This window comes from Pholcus phalangioides, unplaced genomic scaffold (assembly GCF_987345545.1).
Source record: "Pholcus phalangioides strain wild (caught in Gottingen) unplaced genomic scaffold, Ppha-v1.0 ptg000030l_1, whole genome shotgun sequence".
NCBI lineage: Eukaryota > Metazoa > Arthropoda > Arachnida > Araneae > Pholcidae > Pholcus > Pholcus phalangioides.
In genome coordinates, this window is record NW_028301620.1 from 6,361,893 (window position 1) to 6,381,311 (window position 19,419).

Genomic DNA, 19,419 nt, shown 5'->3' on the forward strand with positions numbered 1-19,419 from the left:
GACTATATTGTTTCACTGCAGTAAAAAAACTAAACCAAAACTCTAAACTAAAAATAAGCCTTTCCCCACTCCAAGGAAATCCTACGCATACCAATTCTGCCATGGGCAGCTATGAACATTGAGAAATATGTGTAGGTATCATGAAAGGATTTTGATTCCCAATGAAATACAAAAGCTGCATGTTCCCATTAGAGAAAGACATTAATATACATTGAGCATTGAAGGGCCAGACATACCCCAGTTCAAATCTCAGAAAGAAATGGGAGCGTTCTCAAAGGATGAAGGTATCCAAAAATTTTACTAATAAAAACCTTGAAAAGAAAAAGTAAAATAAAAATCAGATTCATATTCAGCGAGTTTTACAATATGGCCCCAGACATGTATACCTTGTTTTAAATGGTTTTTAATGATTCTTTTTTCAAGTTCAGACTTCAGGTATGTGTACCTAATTGAAATGGTCCTGGCAAAGACCTTGCATCAAAAAAAAATTTGTATCCATGATATTTTTTTTACGTCAATGAACATCGGAGATTGCGAACCAATAGCTATTCAGCATCTAGACAGCCATCATAAGAAAAAAATAAGCTCTGAAAATGTTAAAAAAAAGTTTATTCTTATACAAGATCAACTTTGATCTTATGATGATTTATTCTTATAATCATCCCACAAGCAATGCTCGCTGAGCTGTATGCACTGTGTAAATGCTTCAGCATACACAAAAATAATACTGAATATATCATTGGTGTATAAGGTAAATTGCATTCGTGGGTGCACACACAGAGAAAACAGATTAGTGCAGGTAAGAAAAAATTGGGGAAACATTTGCCTATAAGTATACATATTTTATATGAGATTTCCAAACAGCCCAGTCATTCAAATAAATTTATTTTCACTATAACTTATGTACCCTATAATACACTCTGAATGAATAACTAAAAAACTTACCAAGAAAAGCAAAGTTCCGTCGTCTGGCCATTATAGCACCTTTAAGTAGCAAGTAGCAAGCACATCTTACCAAAATACCACTCACGATTATCAGTAACAGGCTTAACAAAATACCACACTATAAGATATACAAAAATAAATAAAAAACTAATTCATATCAAGAAATTTCTCAATACAATACAATAATCAAATAACTACACCTACGTTTCAGATTATTATCAATGAAATGAGTGAAGATGATTTTCTGATATTTATTGAACCTGAAAATAAGTAGCTGTAGAGGTAGGTTAATGGATGATGAATTTTCTGCTCGGCTAAGGTACATGAAATCAATAAGCTTTCTGGATATTATGCCGAGGTGAACAGGGAAAAAAAAGTGTAATTTCTCTCCACCACCGGGAATCTAACCCAGTACTTCTTGCATACCAGGCAAGCACACTGACCATTATACCATAGACAGACGATTCTTTTTTCCTTAAAACACGCATAGTAGCATTACTTGCTAAGTAAAGACATTGCAGCCGCTTTTTAATTTCAGCTACTGGCCTCCAGGTGACGGCAGAAGAGATGGATGGTGAATTTTTTTGCTTAGCTAACATACATGAAATGAATAGGTTTTCTGGATATTATGCCAAGGTGAACAGGAAGAAAAGTTGCCATTTCAAAAAAGGACCATCTCTCTATGGTATAATAGTTGGTGTGCTTGCCTAGTATACAAGAGGTCCTGGGTTCGACTCCAGGTGGAAAGAAATGACACTTTTTTTTTTCTGTTCACCTCATCATATTATCCAGAAAGCCTATTCATTTCATCTGGAGGTTAATGTTCTTGTTTCACAAAAAAAAAAAAAAAAAAAAAAAAAAAAAAAAGTTTTTAGCTGAATCACATGAATATACTTACTATCAATTTCAATTTATTTCTGCATGTGAAGAACTGCAGTAAACCCTGCTTAAGCAAAAAAATGTGCGAAATCCTCTGACACCAAAATTTCTCCCATAGACAATGTTAAAGTCCCCCCCCACACTTAATATGATAACTTCAACAACTTTTCCCCACTTAATCAAATAATATGCTTCACATGTCAACTGTTAATACACATCTCAACTGCTATATTAATAATGTTTTCACTGAATGAAACATTTGGAATTAATGGGAGATTCATTACTAAGTTAAGATTTACAAAAATACATTTGACAATAGGTAATGGCCTCCATAACTATCTTATTATTTTTGTTCTCGGCTGAATTTAACTCACTGGATTTGTTCATGTACATACAGTCGGCCCTGCTTAATCAGATATCAATGATTCGGGTTAAAATTTTTTTGCAGACTAGATTTTTTTTAAATTTGTCCAGCCCTGGTGTACAGCATGCCTTTGTACCTGTATGAAAGTTGGGAAATGTAATCAATCAACTTTTTGAAGTGTATGAGAATTCAAAGAATTTGCATTCTCTCACATTAACTTTTCAGAGACGCAACTAATCATGATTCAACTGTAACTTTGGCTGGTCTGCATGGCAGTCTTGAAATCAAGATTTCACTACAACAACTAGATTTATCAAATACATAAAACCACTAAAAGCTCAATTTTACCTACTTGAGTCTCGGGGAGGGATGGGAGGCAGGACCATATAAACTAATAACACAATGAAATAAAATAGTACATACTTTTTGGAAGCAGTAAGGCATAGCTAAAATGCTGACACCAATAATACTGTTTCCCAAGTTGATAATGTTCATCAAATGACTCGCCATGTTGTTTGATTTCTTAATCGTTCTAAAAGAAAGATAAGTAATCAAAATGTAAATAAACTACAATCATACTTATTATTTTCATTAGCAAGAAGAAAGTCAAATGTCAAAAGTCATTGCCAAAAAGAGATTATAATATGGCTGTTCGCTTTTACAAAACAAGGGGGGCCTAATTCTCAATATAGGATATAGGCTTACTTCTTTTGGCACCAAGTTTTCGACTAGGCCAAAACATGATACATCCTCTACCTAATCCTCTCTGCCACAAAAACTTGGATGTTTTAGGTCTTCTGTTTTGCCTGTAACTCTAGAAAATAGCACCAAATTGGGTCTGACAATAAAAAAAATTACAGACAAACAGCAGTATATTGTAAATTTCGAATTTACCTAAAAGGGAAATCATTATTCTGCCGTAAGAGAAAGTGACCATTACGAGGAGGTTTCCTATATTATAGCTGTTCTTTAAATTTGGACTATCTTACATTGAAATTTTAAATCTGACTAACATGATTTTGAGCAATGTTTTTCCAACCTGTGGTCCACAAACCCCTGGGGTCAGTGAGTACTTTGTAAAGGGTTTGCTGGATCATTTTCATTTATTCTACCTGTATGACATATTTAGCACTGTGAAATTGTAATTTACTTTTACTCTTTATGATATGCCAATTACAAAAAAAGCAATACATTCTGGATTTTATTCAGGTTGGACATGTTTACTCAAGGTTGGGGCTGACAGAGCTCCAGCCACAGACAATTTATATATATATATATATTTTTTTTTGGCATCGCATAAAATTCATTGTTGAAGGGGCCCCATAAAAATCCTGTCCAGAAGGCCCATCGCAGCCTATGGAGCCTACTCAAAGCTATTGGAGTCATGAGGGGAAAGATTGCTCCAAAGTCACCTTCACTATGGGAAGGAGGTCCAAGGAACATTAACCTCCACTACAAGAAGAGCCGCAGTGCATTGTACTTCACTACAGGGCTCAGACACATCAAAAATGTTGGGAAATACTGATTTAGAGGCAGGTGCAGATCCAGTATGATGTGTCGGGAGAGACGAATTGAAGTTCGTTAAATCATCCTGCATTTTATAGGGCAGACAAATTTACCCATATTATTTGGCTCTTGGGAGGAGTGATCAATCCCTTCCCCCTGGGATCCTTGTCTAAGCAAAGACAGACATCTTCAGCTGCGAAATAGAGCTAAGGCAAGCACCTTCAGATTTGAATGGTGCAAAGGCAGATATCTCTTGCTGTGAATAGAGTGGAGGCAGATATCTCTTGCTGTGAATAGAGTGGAGGCAGATATCTCTTGCTGTGAATAGAGTGGAGGCAGATATCTCTTGCTGTGAATAGAGTGGAGGCAGATATCTCTTGCTGTGAATAGAGTGGAGGCAGATATCTCTTGCTGTGAATAGAGTGGAGGCAGATATCTCTTGCTGTGAATAGAGTGGAGGCAGATATCTCTTGCTGTAAATAGAGCAAAGACAGGTATCATCAGCTGTGAAGAATGAGTGGAGGCAGGCATCTTCAGCAGTGGATGAATCTGAGGCAGATATATTCAGCTCCGAATAGAGCGAAAAGGCAAACACGTTCAGTTGTGAAGGGAGGAGAGGCAGATATATTCAGTTTTGAATAGAACGAAGGCAGACATCTTCACCTTCAATGAAGCAAAGGCAGGCGGATCGCGCGAGATTGTTGTGTCGCAGAAGTTACTTATTACGTTGGTGTATCGGACCATTCCGCATTTTATAGAACAGACAAATTTAGCCCATATCATTTGGGTAATTGTTTAGAGACCAATTATCCATAAAATTCATTAAAAGTGAGAAAGTTTTAAAAACATACAGATAATATACAATAAAAACCTTGGTGATGCTACAAGTATGAATTAAAACAATGATTTTTCAGATCAATTTTAATGAATTTCTATTCAAAATCATTGTTTCACGAATAGTTACATTATGGTACACATCACGAATAAAACAAACTAAAAAATTCAATATGATGTATATGCACGTGTTTTTCTTTTAATTCAACGCGATACCTTTTCAAGTTTCGAGAAAACGCGACCGAAGAAGTTCCTTCATTCTCTTCAAGCTTTATTTGAGTAAACACTGCGGACACCACCGAGAATTCCGGTGCAGAGATTATGACGGAATCAACAATGTAAACAATCGGATCAAGATAGCAGCTTAGTGAGATAAGGGAACAAAAATACATATTCAAAATCAAAGAAACAAAAGTTGACGAGAAAAAAATTAAAAAAGTACCATAAATCAAATTAGTGTAAAAAATAAACGTGATTTGTATTTAACAAATACGGCAAAAATAAATATGTGAAGAAACTAAATCAGTTTGAAATAGTTTCTTCAAAAATAAGAAGTAATAAAAACTAGCTCCGAAAAATTGTTTGTTTACATTTTGTAATGATGGCGGCTTTTGGTGCTGTTACCCGAGGTGAGTCGAACTATGTGAGATAGTTATGAGTAGTAGTGATTTCTTTACTCATGGTTCCACCCGGGCACGGCCAGGAGGCCTTAAATGCGTAGAGGGGGCTCATGAAAATGAGACATGATTAAGAATTTCCAGAATTGAGGGGGGCCGTCTTAAGAAAGCATCACTGGGCCAAGAGATTTTTCTGAGGCCCTACCTGGAAAATTCTCGAAAATTGCAACAGTTCTCATTATTGTGAGCCCCCCCCCCCCACCGGGCTTATGGGTTAAGACGGAACTGGAATAAACATGCAAATTGATAGGCAGACATTTCTAGCCGAGTGGGGGGGGGGGAGCGGTGAAAAATTAATTTTCCCGGGGGGGGGTTCCCCGAATCATGCTCTTAAGACGGCCCTGCTTATGAATTTGTATTTTATTGAGAATTTGTCGAAGTCCAGGTGGGGGATGGCTAATTTGGAGGAATTCGTCATGCCACCTAAGAGTGGGGCTGACAGAGTTTGATCCCCCCCTGGGCCCCCAAGACAATTCTCATCATGTTTTTGTTTCTTTTGGACCATAAATTCAATATAGATAGGTCCGGGATGAGTCTGATCCGGGGACCCCGCCAAAGATTCCAGCCTATGGTCCCCGACAGGCATGGAATGAGTTCTAGAGAAAACTAGGGCGGTAAAATTTGTATACCTCATTGTCGAAAAAAAAAATCTGCCTCCAGAAGGGGCTTCCTGGGCAAATCCCTTATTGGAGAGCCCTAAAATTATTTCACCCTTGTCATTTGCTCAAATTTTTGCTTGGAAAAATGTGCCATTGCCTTAGCGATACCCGCTATTTACTATAGCACCTTATCCCATTATTGTTCAGTGCCTCCGTGAAGTCTTCCTAGACATACTGGTGGGCTCGTACGTTAAGGCGGCCCTTCGGTTCACTACCTTATACAATATTTTGATTAATGCACCCACCGAATAAAAAAAAAAGAATAAGGTAGAATATCAATAAATATTTTATGTGCAATAATATTAAATATATTTATATATATAAGTTATCGAGTTTGTGTGTCCTGAAATTTTAATAGTTGCTGCTTGTTTGCTGTAAAAATAATATAACACAAGTAAAACTTGTAAAGAGGAGTTGGCCCTCCTTGGGTTTTTGTTATTGTCAAAAGAGTAGCCAGACCAGAAATTTTTCATCTCTGGTCTGGTTCTTCTTTACTGGCACTACTTGTGTTATTTTTCAGTAAACAAACAACTTTAGCAACAAACTTAATAATTTAATTTATATATTATTGCTTATAAGATATTTATCAATATCATACTATATTCTTTTTTTATGCGGTATATTAATCGAAAACCAGTCACCAATTTCAATCAAAGAATCATAACAGTTCTGTTTCTTATTTGATAGGTGATAACAATAATTCCGCTTCTGATATAATTACTGTATGACATATTTTCAATAAGGCTAATTTTTGCTGACCAAATCTTACTTTTACTCTTTTATTGGTTATGGACAAAAGTAACGAAAAAAGACAATAATTTTATGGTGAATAAGTTTATTAAAAATGATTGGGGTTAGAAATACCACAAAGGAATGTGTACAAGATGCATATGGGTCATTCCCAAAAAAAACTGCAAAACATGCCTGAGAGTATAATGTTTTTTTACGAAATTTTCAATTTTCAGAGCATTGTGGTAGTAATTTAAAGTTTTTTTTATAGTTTTTCAATTACAGTAGACTTGATAATCCAGTCCGTTTAGTAATCCAATGTTTCTTTAGACATATTTTCTTCCAGCATAGAAGAAAACGTGTCACTGTGTGTCTTTTGTACAGAAGTTTACACAGTATTATTTTAATGGGCTTTTTCACTTGACTTCCAGTAATCCGGCACACCCTGGTTTTTATATGTGTTGGATTAGCAAGAGTCTACTGAAAAGGTTCTCAAACTATGCACTGCCAACCTTTGTCAGGGGCGTGATAGCCAGACGAAGTTTTTTTTGAAGACATTCTTTGCTTTAAACTGCTCTGGGGAGCCACGGATAAGCTTTGATGTGGAAAAACCAACGCAGGTTGAAAAAGTTTGAGAACCCCTGTCTGCTGTGGTCACCTGTCTGTCATATGGTATTTCTTAATTTTTTCAGATGGTATTTGTAACAAAACTTCAAAATCTTGCTGTCCCAGCTTAAAAAAAAGTGTTAAACAAAGAGACTTTACAATTTAATTAAATTTTTTTTTAAATAAATTTGGCATGACTTGCTATTCCATTCTGGGCACCACCATTATATATGGCCATGACGTGCTATTCCATCATAGCCAGATGACTGGTTAATGCTTGATCAAAAATTTGACTTTCAGAAAATAAGTTGAAAATTCATGTAATGTACCAGATTTCTTACTGTTGAATCTATCATAAATAATTTAGGTTTTTTTTCATCAATAGCAACATTAACTGATATATATAATAGTACACTTACATGTAAACTTGCTCCAAAATATAATAAAAGTTCATTAATTATTAGAATTTCTAATGGGAAAAAATAATAATTTAAGCTTATTTGTCCACTCTGTTACATCATCCAAGAACTCAAGTAACGAATGGAAACTATGATTTTTCCTTAGTTAAGGGATTTTGAAGTTTTAAGTTAAATTTAATGTTATCTATTGAATTTAAACCCTTTACAAAATTCTCTATCATGTTATTTTCTCAGTTAAATACCAAAGTTAAGTAGTACAGATCGTCAAAATCACTGCCAGGGGCACAGATCCAGGGAGATGTGTCATAAGGGGCATTTAAGTATGAGTGAAGGTCTTTCAATGACAATACATCCTGTATTTTATGGAACTGAACTATCGTTTTCCTATATTTTTATTCTTGTTTCTAACCTCCCTCCCAATCCATTCTGGATCACTAATGTGAGAGGCATAAACGAGAGATATAAACCTCTAATATTTAACCTCTTAGATGCATAATTTCAAGTTTGAGATATTTGAGAAAACTTCCAACTGCACTAACTGGTTTTTGCACTAAAAAAATATCTCAAGGACATCAAATTGGGGGAAGGGGGTCAGTCTATTACAGAACGTTGTTTCAGTGGGTTTCTGCACCAAACAAAGCGTTCATCAATCAACTACTAAACCATACATGCACCTCGTCCAGATTCTTCTGCGGAACTTCTAACGAATTGGTACATGTTGGAATGTGTATCTACGAACATGACTTGAAGTTTGTTTCTGTGTAATGCTTGCTATGTGTAGTGCCATCAGTTTTGTTAACTATGAGTGAAGTGTAATTGAATAATTGTACTGTTGTAGGTCTGTTGCTCTCTGTGGTGAGACTTTTTAATGAGGAGATTGGCTCACACATTTGCACCTTGAAGTTGGGGGAAGTATCTATCAATCAACTACAAGAAACCACTATAAACTCAATTTCAAATGTTTTTTTGTCAGTTATGGGGTTTTTGAAATAAGTGATTTAATTGTCAAAAGAAAAGTCACCAAGGTTAAAAAAAGATTATGCTGTAGCTGCTCCCAAAAAATATACTAAATACTAATTAATTGAAGCTGAAAAAAATGTTTCATATAAGCAGCTTTAGGTTTCAATGTTCTGGTTTTAATTTAAATCTCCAACTTTTTTATATTTCTCGAGACTTCTTTTCTTAATTTCAGGCATATCCTTTTTACAAACGAAGTACTTCACAAGATTATTTGTCACAAAGTCTCCTGTTGCATCAAATAAATCTGCCAGTGCGTCACCACATTTCGCAGAAATTTCAACAACAGATCAGCCATTGGGTATAAAAGTATTATATATTAGCATTGGTGTCATGTCACATTGTTTTTAAAACAATTATTTTTAGTGAATGAAGTTTTCAAACATTAAAAAAGAATCAAATTTAATTTTTCTTTAAATTAATGTTGCAGAGCATCAGGATATGCCAGATCCTCTGAAACACAATGACTTTTTCAATGTGTCCGAACTGTTCAGCTTGAGAGATTTGATTGATGCCAGAGTCCACTTCGGACACACACCTGGAACCCTTAATGACAACATGAAGGAATTCATGATTGGTCACAGATTGGGAACCCTGATTTTTGATCTCGATCAGACTTCAGGCCTTTTGAGAGAAGCCCTCAATTTTGCTGCTCATATTGCATTTCGTGATGGAATTATATTGTTTGTGAGCCGTTATAAGCAGGTAAGTTTTCTCTTGTTCAGCTGTCATCTTGCACTGCCTTCAGAACATGTGTAAAGACTGATATGTGCAATGAGTTTTTGAAATTTTTAAAAAGTATGCTGAAACCTGTTTAAGATGGGGGATCTTTGGAACAGAATCAAAAGACCTAATCACTCATTGATGATCAGTGCTTTGACAATGCACCTTTATAAAATAAAAACCTGCCAAGTACATAAAATTATTTGTCTCAACATTCCATTTCATGCAGATTTCATTGTATTGTTGTACATTAATTAACATCTGCCCCTGAACTTTCGAAACCAACATGCTACAAGTATAGATTCCCTGAATTCTTAATATCTCTGGCATGGTATAAGCTGGATAAAAAATTCCTTTCGCAAAAATGGGAAGAAAAGCTTTAGCAAAATGCTAATGTAATGATTGATGGTTGGATGTCTACTCGTTTCATACCTCCTGTATGCATTTTTGCAAAAGTGACTACTACTTTTTTCACATTCCATGATTTCCTTTCACATTTTGCAAAAAATGTGACTGTAGCTTAAACCCTGATCTCCGGGTAGATCCTTTGGTTTTAGTCTTATGGTATTGTATGTATATAGAATGTATAGCTAACTCCTCCCGCCGCAAATTACTGGTAAACTGTTGATCTTAGAGGCATATTTTCAATTATAAAAAGTATCCAAATGATGTGTAGACCTCAGATGTGTCATTCTTATTGCAAGGGGTTGTATATTATTAAAATAAAAAAATTAACTTATCTGAACACCCTGTCCTAAAAAACTCTTTGACTCTGATATTCGTTGTTCAACCTAATAAAGTTATAATTCTGAATCAGTTGAATAAGAAAATATGGTCATCTTTCTCTGCCATGGCTTATTTGATGAAAGTTTACTGTTTATAGTCGCTTCCGTTATGGACAAATCATGTTAAGAAAACCCTTCAGATTAGCGGGAAGATGTTAATGAGTTCATAAAGCCACACACACATGGAATTGAGAATTTTAATTTTTCTGTCAATTGGTTAAATGATTTTGCGATGAAATTCTAAGCAAAAACATTTTATGGGATCAGCTTCTGCAAGTTCAAAAGTTTATTTTACGACTAAAGTTCTGTTTATTTGCTAATACAGTATAGACTCTCGCTAATCCAGCACATATCGGACCAAGGCGTGCCGGATTACTGGAAGTTAATTGAAAAAACCCATTTAAATAATATAAACTTCTGCACAAAGACATGCAGTGATTTGTTTTCCTCTTCTATGTTAGAAGAAAACCTGCCTAGAAAAGCTTGATAGGCCAGATTAGCCCGTGGCTGGATTAGCAAAAGTCTGCTGTATTAGTAGTTATCTAAAAGATGAGTATAATGCATATAGAGCAGGAGTTGTCTACAATAATTGATGGAGCAAAAAGAAATTTGTTTATTTCTACAATTTTTCCCGTGATTATGAGCTTTAGTAATGCATTGTAAATAAAAATAAATCTGTGCGGAGAGTTAGATAAATCAAGTGAAAATTTCTATACTATTGATTTTTATTTAATAAATTTGTTCTTGTTTTCGGAACATGAATTTTTATCTGTGAACATTTTTTACTGAATTGCTTGATGATCAATGAAGCAAACCACTTAAAAATTTTACAGCACTGTCACTTGATAGAGAAAACAGCAATTGAATGCGGTGAGTACTGCCACACAAAGCACTGGTCGAAAGGCACTTTCACAGATCCAAATAAATACGGCATGATGACAAGGTTGCCAGATCTACTAATCATTTTGAACATCCTGGACAGCGTCTTTGAGTTGCATGATGCAGTGATTGAATCGAATAAGCTTCTGATTCCATCTGTAGGGATTGTAGACAGCAACTGTTTTCCGAACTTGATTACATACCCAGTGCCTGGAAATGATGACAGCATTGAATCTATGGAGCTCTACTGCAAGCTATTCAAAGCTGCCATTCTCAAAGGTAAAAGTAAAAGGAAAGAATTCCTTACAAAATATGGAGAGGACTTTGAACTTATGTTGAATGATCAAAATTCAAAATGACTTTTTAAAAGTTATTTTTTTGCTTTTATAGTCATAAAGTGATGAAAAAACCCAGACTTTTTTTCCATTTGTCTTTATTACTTTGATGTTTTAGTTTTACAACAAACTGATCTTTCTAACAAATCAACAGCAAATTGAAGCTTTACAAAAGTCAGCATGTGCAATTTAAAAATAATTTCTTAGAAATAAAAGCTCTTTTTTTTTAAATATATCTGAATCAACTCTATAATATAGTAAGAATAATTACAGTAAGGTTTTTTACACATAAATTTAAATGACATAGATTTTTAATAGAATCACTCAAAATGGATTTTAAAAAAATCATTTAAAATGAAGGAAATTTTTTTTATACCTAAGAATTCAAAGGCGGTATGCACCATCAAGCCAAGCTCCAAATATTGATAAGATGCTAGAAAATAAAATATATTGAGAACAAAAAAGATTCTATTTCTAGTGAAAGTAAAAATTATATACAGGGTGCATAGTAAAGGGGGGGGGGGTGGTGTTGGCATTCTACTGGCGAACCGTTGATCCTAGAGCTATACTTTCAATTAGAAAAAGTTTCCAAATAACATGTTGTACTCAGATATTGCATTCAAGTTTAATTGGTTGTATAGTTATTAATATAAAAAAAATTAACTTTTTATATTACAGTCTCCATGTGCCCGAAAACCCGTTGCTCAATCTCTCCTGATGGTAAAAATAATAAATAAAACATCCATGTTTCCAAGTGCAGTATTCATTGAGATATTTGAATAACGAAGGAAAGTTGGGTACAAACAGCTCTAAATACAGAAAAACTATTTTACCCGCATTTGACGCTGTTTTTTTCAGAAGTTTCTTCTGTGTCTTAAATTTGAATATCTCAGTGAATGTTACACTTAAAAACGTGGAATTGTTTTAGTTGGCATCAGGAGAGACAGGGCAACAACTTTCTAACTGGGTTTTGCAGCATATTGCGACTGTATAAAAAGTTTTTATTTTAATAACTATTCAACCCCTTGAAACATGAATGACTCAGCTGAGTGCTGCACATTATTTGAAAATAATTTTTTTTTAATTGGACGTATACCTCTAGGATCAACAGTCTGCCAGTAGAATGCCATATCCCATTTGCTCCTGTTTTCTATAAACCCTATAGATTTTTAAGACGGGGAAAGGACAAGAAAAATGAAGTTAAGTGAGATATCCAACACTCATCAGGCAACAAATCGGTTTAAAAAAAAAAAATCAAAATTATACAACTTTAAAAAAAAAGTTTTTCCCGTATAAATGTACAAGAATTATTGAAAAGTTATTCCCACAATATATCAATAGCGTTTGTTAATGTAAACAAACTTTTGACATTCATTGTACAGTGAAACCTCCTTATAACAGCCACTAATACATATAGCATACATGCTCAATAAATACATGACAAGGCCACATATTTGGCCCTCGGTGGCCACGATGAATAACCAAATCATTCAAGTGACCCAAGAGAGATTGAATCACCTTTGTGGCCGGTGGCACATTTCCAGGTTACTTTAGTGGCTCCAAGTGGATTTACAGGAAATTTAAGCAGCCAATGGTGCGTATTTAGATCACTTAAGCAACCTCAAGCACATTTCAAAATCACTTGAATGAGACCAGTGGCGCACTTTCAATTCCCTTGAGTGGCTCATGGTAAATTTTCTGATTACTTAAGTGACTGGCTGGCACATTTTCAAATCACTCGAGTGGCCAGCGGTATGCTTACAGATCACTTAAGCATCATGCAACACATTTTACAGTTCACTTATGTGGCCCACTGCATTTTAAGATATAAGTGACCCACGACAATTTCCAAACCAATAAAGTGGCCTGCACTTACAGAAAGGTTGAACACCCTTGCACTAATGGAACCAAGAAAATGTGGCTGATATTGGGAGGCTGCTGTTGTTAAGAGGTTTGGTATTTCTGAAGGGAAAAATTTAGATTTTTGATTTCGTGTAAAATTATAATAAATTTTATTTTTTCATTCTATAATTAATTAAAAGAAACTGTTTTTCTGCACATGACATTTATTTTGCATTGAAGATATGTGAATTAAGCATGAAAATTTTACACACCCATTTCTTACTGCTTGTGAAACCTGGGGTGTCCCTGGTTGCATCTTACAAACGACTGACTTAGCAGGGTTGTCTCTAGGGCTATGCAACCAGTGCAGTTGCATAGGGCACCCCTATAGAAGGGGGAACAAATAGTTGCAGAAAAAATTGTTTTGCCTGCAAAATTTTACAAATATGTAAAATTTGTAGAGAAAACTATTTTTGCGATACATTTCATCTAGCTGGAAGTTTCGTGGTTATTTTTTACTGATGAGGGCTTATAAATCAGAGGGGTGCCGAAACTGTCTCGCACAGGTGAAAATTTTTTGTCTCCAGATGCTCCTGTGACTTAGGGAAGAACCTATTTATTTTCATGTCTGTAGGGTTCAAGGAAGGAAAAACTCCTTCAGAGCAAATATTGAGGGCTATTTTTTTGTGATATACATCATTCTTTTATTTTCATGTCCAAAAGTGACTTCGAAAATCGTTGTTAGGAGGTTAATATTTATCTGATGGGATTTATTCTGTTTCAAGATAATCTGGCCATTGTTCAGAGGTGACCATTATTGGGGGAGGCTTCACTGTTATATATACACTGGTTAGAAAAATTAAGACTATTGTTTATATATGATTCCTATTAAAAGAGCTTCACACAACTTTCAAACTTCCATTAACTTTATTTCATGGAACAGTTCTAAACTTAAAAAATAAAAAGCAGTTAAAAACAAAATATTATGCATAAAATATCACTAAGAAACAGCTTTAATTGTTAGAGGATGGGTTGCAAAAAAAACCCCCTCAGATTTAACAAATTTTAAAGCTGCCTCACTTCAGAAACTAAAACTGATATACCAGTACTCACTCCAGCAATTATAGTAGATTTCTACACTGGTGTAGTACAGTCACAATTTGTGTTTGAGATTACATTAGATTCACAGCAAGTAGAACATAAATTTTGTGATACTTGTTAGAGAAAATTAGACGTTTTAATTTTATAAGTTATGAAGGAACAATATATGAAAGGTATCCTGTAAATATCCAGACCAATTTCATTTTTATAAAAATACAAAATGTAAATCTAAAATGATGTAGGTCAACAATATTTTTCAACACGAAGCTCTTGAAGCTCTGACCTTACTCAAGCTTTTCAATTCCTGGCAACACAAAATTCTGTTACTTAGTCTCCGATGCTTTAGGGAACTGCTTGAATCACTTTGCTATCTTTAACTCCCTTGTCCTTCAAAATGCTCCATTCAGAACCCAAAAAGTAGTTGGATATCACTGAGTCTGGTCGACACTGTAGCAGTACAAGTCTCCCAAGGTAATGGTTAAATAATTGATCAAAATTTTGGGTGACCATTACAAATTGTGTATCATTGTATTGCTTGAAAATCGTGTGTTCTGGGTGAATATCCTTTGTAGGTTCAGCAAATACTAGTTTAGAGGAGCATTCAAATTCCTGCCTTTTTTTGTAGAAATCTACATGAACAACGCTTATAGTCAAAAAACACTGTTGTAATGTATAATACAATACTTTATGTTGCCAATTTTAATGTTACATCAACAGGTTTCCGAGATATGGTAATGTTTCAGTTGTCCTTTTTTCAGTACCTTAAGTAAATGATGAATTTCAGTGTGTTTTAAACACTCTTTTACCATAACGTTTATGGCCATCTGATGTTCATGTACTGGAGTTGATTGGTCAGTTGTCATCTTGAATAATATCAGTTTGCAACTTCTATTGTCTGATTCCATATATACTTGGCTCATTTTGGAATAGTTACTAAACTTTGAGATATTTGTGTTAGGTTTAAGAGAAAAAAAAAATCTGGATATTTACTTTTGATACCAGTATAATATACATTAGTTTTATTTCAAAGCAGTTACCATAGGGTAAAGATTCTACTTTTTTTCCCCCCATGCCCATGAAAAGTTGGTCACAATGACAATAGAATATTTAGTTGAGCACCTTAACTAATCAGTATTGTACATTAACCAGTTATCTGAGCATTTAAATTCCCGACGTGCAACCCATTCAAGGCTACCTAACTGTACATGCACCTCGTACTTGTGTGTTTATTTCGTTTTCTTGTTTATGCTACCATTGGTCTTCCAAATACAGGTGTGTTTCAAAAAAAAAAAAAAATCGCCCAATTTGAAATGCATATATTACGAAATATATATTGAACATAGACACTTAAGATTAATTTTATATTACATGGCTAATCAAAGTTTTTTTTTACAAACCAAATAAAGGTGCTCAATATGTTCACCTTGGGATGCACATAAATGTAATCCGCTCTGGTGGAAAATGAAGTCATCTGAATTGGTTTCTAACTGTGGGAAAAGCCAGTTTTGACAAACACTGAAGTGGCGGCCGAAGGAAGAGCATTACCTGCGCTACCTGTTGGCAACTGTGTGAAACTCGAGATTTCCCTCTTTCTACCTATACATTATTCAATCAAAACATATTAAAAGCTGAATAGTTATGATTTTTTTAAAATCTGATGATTCTTTTTGAAACACCCTGTACTTGAATTTTAATGTTATGTAAATATCATGTTGTAGATCTACCTGCTCTTTTTGAGAGACTTTTTGAAAAAGTTTTCCAAGTGGGAGATTGGCTCACATTCATGTTTCGAAGTTGAGATATTTGAGGCCCTGAGGGACTTTTATCCCTCCCACATCCCTTTACAAAATGTTGATGTATTCAGACATACCTGTACCACCCTGTCAGTTGGTTTTCCAACTTTCAGGAGTGAATGCAAGGCGGCCTCCCATTTGAAAGTCTCTCTGCAGAGAGCAGGCAGACCCTTCAACACAATACTTACATAGCACAAAAATTCAAGGATTTATCATCTTCACTTCAAATGTAGAAGCCAGATGGCAGCACCAGCAACAAAATGAGACAAGCACAACTCTGCCAACATAAATGTTAGGTCATGCATACATACACACACAAAACTTTCTTGCATGTAATGTATCATAAGAAATTTCGCAGAGGAATATGTAAGAGCAGCATGTACAGTCCAGTAGTAGACATACCTGTATACAGAAAGACGAATAGACCAAAAATTTATATGATAGTATAGTCATTACACCTACCACCAGAAGGAATGGTCATGATGCACATACGCATCATGCTCAAATGATTGATTAACCAATATAAAGTGTTGACAATAATAAGGCTACTCGATTTTTTTCCCGTCTGTATTGCATTCTGTTTTCAGATTATGCAATAAATTTGCGAAATCCAAGGTGATGAGAACTAATGCAAGGTTACAATGAAAAAGAATTAAAACAACAAATTCTGATGACAAAACAAATTTTAAATTTTTCATTATATTTTAATGATTTTTTGGTGCACAGAGTTTAACCAAGAGAAACTAACCTGATCAGGAGCGCAATATCTCAGAGATAAAATTAGAGTTTGGAAAGCAAATGATCACACTTTGAACACCATGGCACTGTTAAACATACATGAAAGGATGAGACACACTCTCATTCTTATTTAAAGTATACCCTTTTTTTGTTAGTATTGTAGATATTTGAGGTATTGTCCCAGACAGAGGATTAAGAATTAATTTAAAATGTTCAAATGAAAGTATATAAAAAATATGATTTAAATCATACCAATGGAAGAAAATTTTGGAATGTAAAAAAATATGCTACAGTCAATTCACGATAAGTTGAACTCTGATACCTTGAATACCTGTTTAAGTGAAAGTTTTCACTCAGTTCGGTATTTTATATAATGTTAAAAATTTCCCTTAAGTTTTCTTCTTTTAATCCTTTATATCCGACATTTTGAAAAGTAGAATAAGAAGAAAAATTATAATACATTAAAATAAATGTAGTAGTAATAATCTACACATAGTATAAATGTATTAGATAATTAGTAGTTACCATATAAATTATTTGGTAGGCCATTTTAGTTCTAATTAAAGACAAAAAAAACCAACATTTTTGAAATAATTCAAAACATCTAACCCATCATCCTGATGGTACTTTAAAGTGCCATCAGGATATAAAGGATTAAGTGAATTAAGTCAAAGTTTTGGGAATGAGAGAAATTTAAAAAGTAGCATCTAGTTATATAAATCTTAGCAAAAGAATTTAGCAGACTCATTTGTCTACTTGCAAGAAATGAATGACTTTCTCATGAAAGGAGGACAAAAAAAAGTCAAAGATTAGATTTTTGGACAGAAAATAATCTTGTACACACTTTATAATGAAACCTGTACGAGATGAAAACCTGTCTTAAACAGAATTGAAATATAATCTGCTCAATGGTTACTGCTCTTATTTGCACCTTTATAAAATGGAAATCTGTCTGAAACGGAATATGATTTCAGTCTAACCATATTCTGTTTTGTGAAGGTTTCACTGTAATTTGTTTCATTTATACGAGTGCCATATATGTGTCCGTTTCCATAATACAGAATATGCGCCTAGTTTATTTCTAAATGTTCTCATTCAATAATCAAATATGATTAAATTAGAATTGACTTTTCTCATTCTCCAGTAGTTTTACTAATACAATATTCATAAATAATGCTTTAATTTTAATAATTCTTTTTCATACTCTAAAATTTTAATTTCCAATGAGTCGAATTAACGATAACTCGACGTTTTTTGTCGGCCACTGCACATTCGACTTATCAAGAGTTGACTGTGTTTGTTGAATCAGAAAAAAAATATATACATATTAGATCTGTGACTGCAAATTAAACATGGGTCATTCCCAAAAAAAAAAAATACATTTCACATTTTTGGAATGAAAAATTCAAAGTCGAATTTTTGAAATAAAATTGATCTCAAATTATAGCCAATGACTTGAAGTTTAATATTTAATAAATATTTTTTTTTGGGTTTTATAACTGAAAGTGATGGATTTTGTCCACTCTGTTACAAAAACAAATATTGCCATAAAATTATTTCTGCTGTTTTTCTCTCTAAAAATAATTAAATTATTTTATTTCTTATACATATGCTGAAAAAAGGCAATTCTGAAAAATTTGATTTTTTTTTCTGTTTTCATGATTTTTAAAAATAGCACATAGAAAAGTTTATTTTTTACATATATTTAGCTACTCAAAATCAAAACTTTTTATTTCTGACAGACAATGGGATGGTAATTTATAATTTAACATATTAGAGAGTTTTAGGTTTTCTTAACGTTTTCTGCCTGCGAACTGCAAAAATGCTTCTAATAACAGAGTGCACAGAAATATTTAACTGAGATAAAGATATCTCAAATATTCTAAATAGGCTATGCAAATACACTTTTTTTCTCAAAAATTGTATACAAAATGTGATAGGTGACCCAGAGACACCTCTATAACCTTTAAAAAATGTCCACCCCATGAGGAAATTAAAAAAAAAAAAAAAGATGTCCCCCCTCCCCATAGTTTGAATTTTGGTTTGGTAAAATTTTTAAAATCTGGTCAAAGTGGACACTAGACTTGCTCATCTCTCTCTCCTCTGATATAATACACAGGGTCATTTTTCTTTTACTTCAGAGTTTTTTGTTGAAATTGAATAGCAATTTGATGTTGGTATAAATCTCATGCTTATGCCTCTGGCATCAGTGTTCCATAGTGGACTGGGAGGGGAGTAGAGCCTTTACACAAAAATATAGGAAAATAATGGTTCTGTTCCATAAAATACAGAATGTATTGTCATATAATGACCTTTACTCATACTAAAATGCCCCTTATGACACATCTGCCTGGCAGTGATTTTGATGATCTGTACTAAACTTGTATTTAACTGAAAAAAAATGATAGAGAATGTGGTAAAAGGTTTTAATTCAGGTTTAATAGGTAACTTATTTAAATTTAACTTAAAACCTCTTAACAAAGAAAACTAAATCACAGTTTCCATTCTGTTGCATTGCTTGTTTTTTGAAGATGTAACAGAGTGGACAAATTAGCCTAAATTATTTTTTCATTAAAAATTTAAATGAT

At 33.9% G+C, this 19,419-nt stretch overlaps 2 protein-coding genes across 3 annotated transcripts in view; one reads left to right on the plus strand and one right to left on the minus strand.

The window, feature by feature from the left end:
* Positions 1–4,860, minus strand: part of LOC149067497 (uncharacterized) — a 28,281-nt gene extending 23,421 nt beyond the window's left edge. Inside the window, exons 1-4 of one of the 2 annotated variants that reach the window (XM_089252631.1) lie at positions 4,745–4,860; positions 2,894–3,002; positions 2,612–2,720; positions 946–1,063 (exon numbers count right to left, since the gene is read on the minus strand). In XM_089252631.1, the coding sequence (XP_089108757.1) occupies positions 946–1,063; positions 2,612–2,698 (205 nt within the window). In that variant the 5' untranslated portion in view covers positions 2,699–2,720; positions 2,894–3,002; positions 4,745–4,860. The remainder of the gene's footprint in view (positions 1–945; positions 1,064–2,611; positions 2,721–2,893; positions 3,003–4,744) is intronic. The other variant, XM_089252632.1, reaches the window with a different exon arrangement.
* A 248-nt stretch (positions 4,861–5,108) lies between these two features.
* Positions 5,109–11,437, plus strand: mRpS2 (mitochondrial ribosomal protein S2). The gene is made up of 4 exons (XM_089252635.1): positions 5,109–5,157; positions 8,811–8,936; positions 9,066–9,340; positions 10,977–11,437. The coding sequence occupies exons 1-4, from the start codon at positions 5,127–5,129 to the stop codon at positions 11,379–11,381; spliced, it is 837 nt and encodes a 278-aa protein (XP_089108761.1). The 5' UTR covers positions 5,109–5,126; the 3' UTR covers positions 11,382–11,437.
* The last annotated feature ends 7,982 nt before the right edge of the window (positions 11,438–19,419 follow it).

Bases quoted from the DNA above. Each gene is read 5' to 3' on its own strand.
- mRpS2 (XM_089252635.1), top strand. From the start codon at position 5,127: ATGATGGCGGCTTTTGGTGCTGTTACCCGAG. The intron at 8,937-9,065 runs GTATAAAAGTAT...TTAATGTTGCAG, and splicing joins AACAACAGATCAGCCATTGG to AGCATCAGGATATGCCAGAT. The intron at 9,341-10,976 runs GTAAGTTTTCTC...AAAATTTTACAG, and splicing joins TTGTGAGCCGTTATAAGCAG to CACTGTCACTTGATAGAGAA.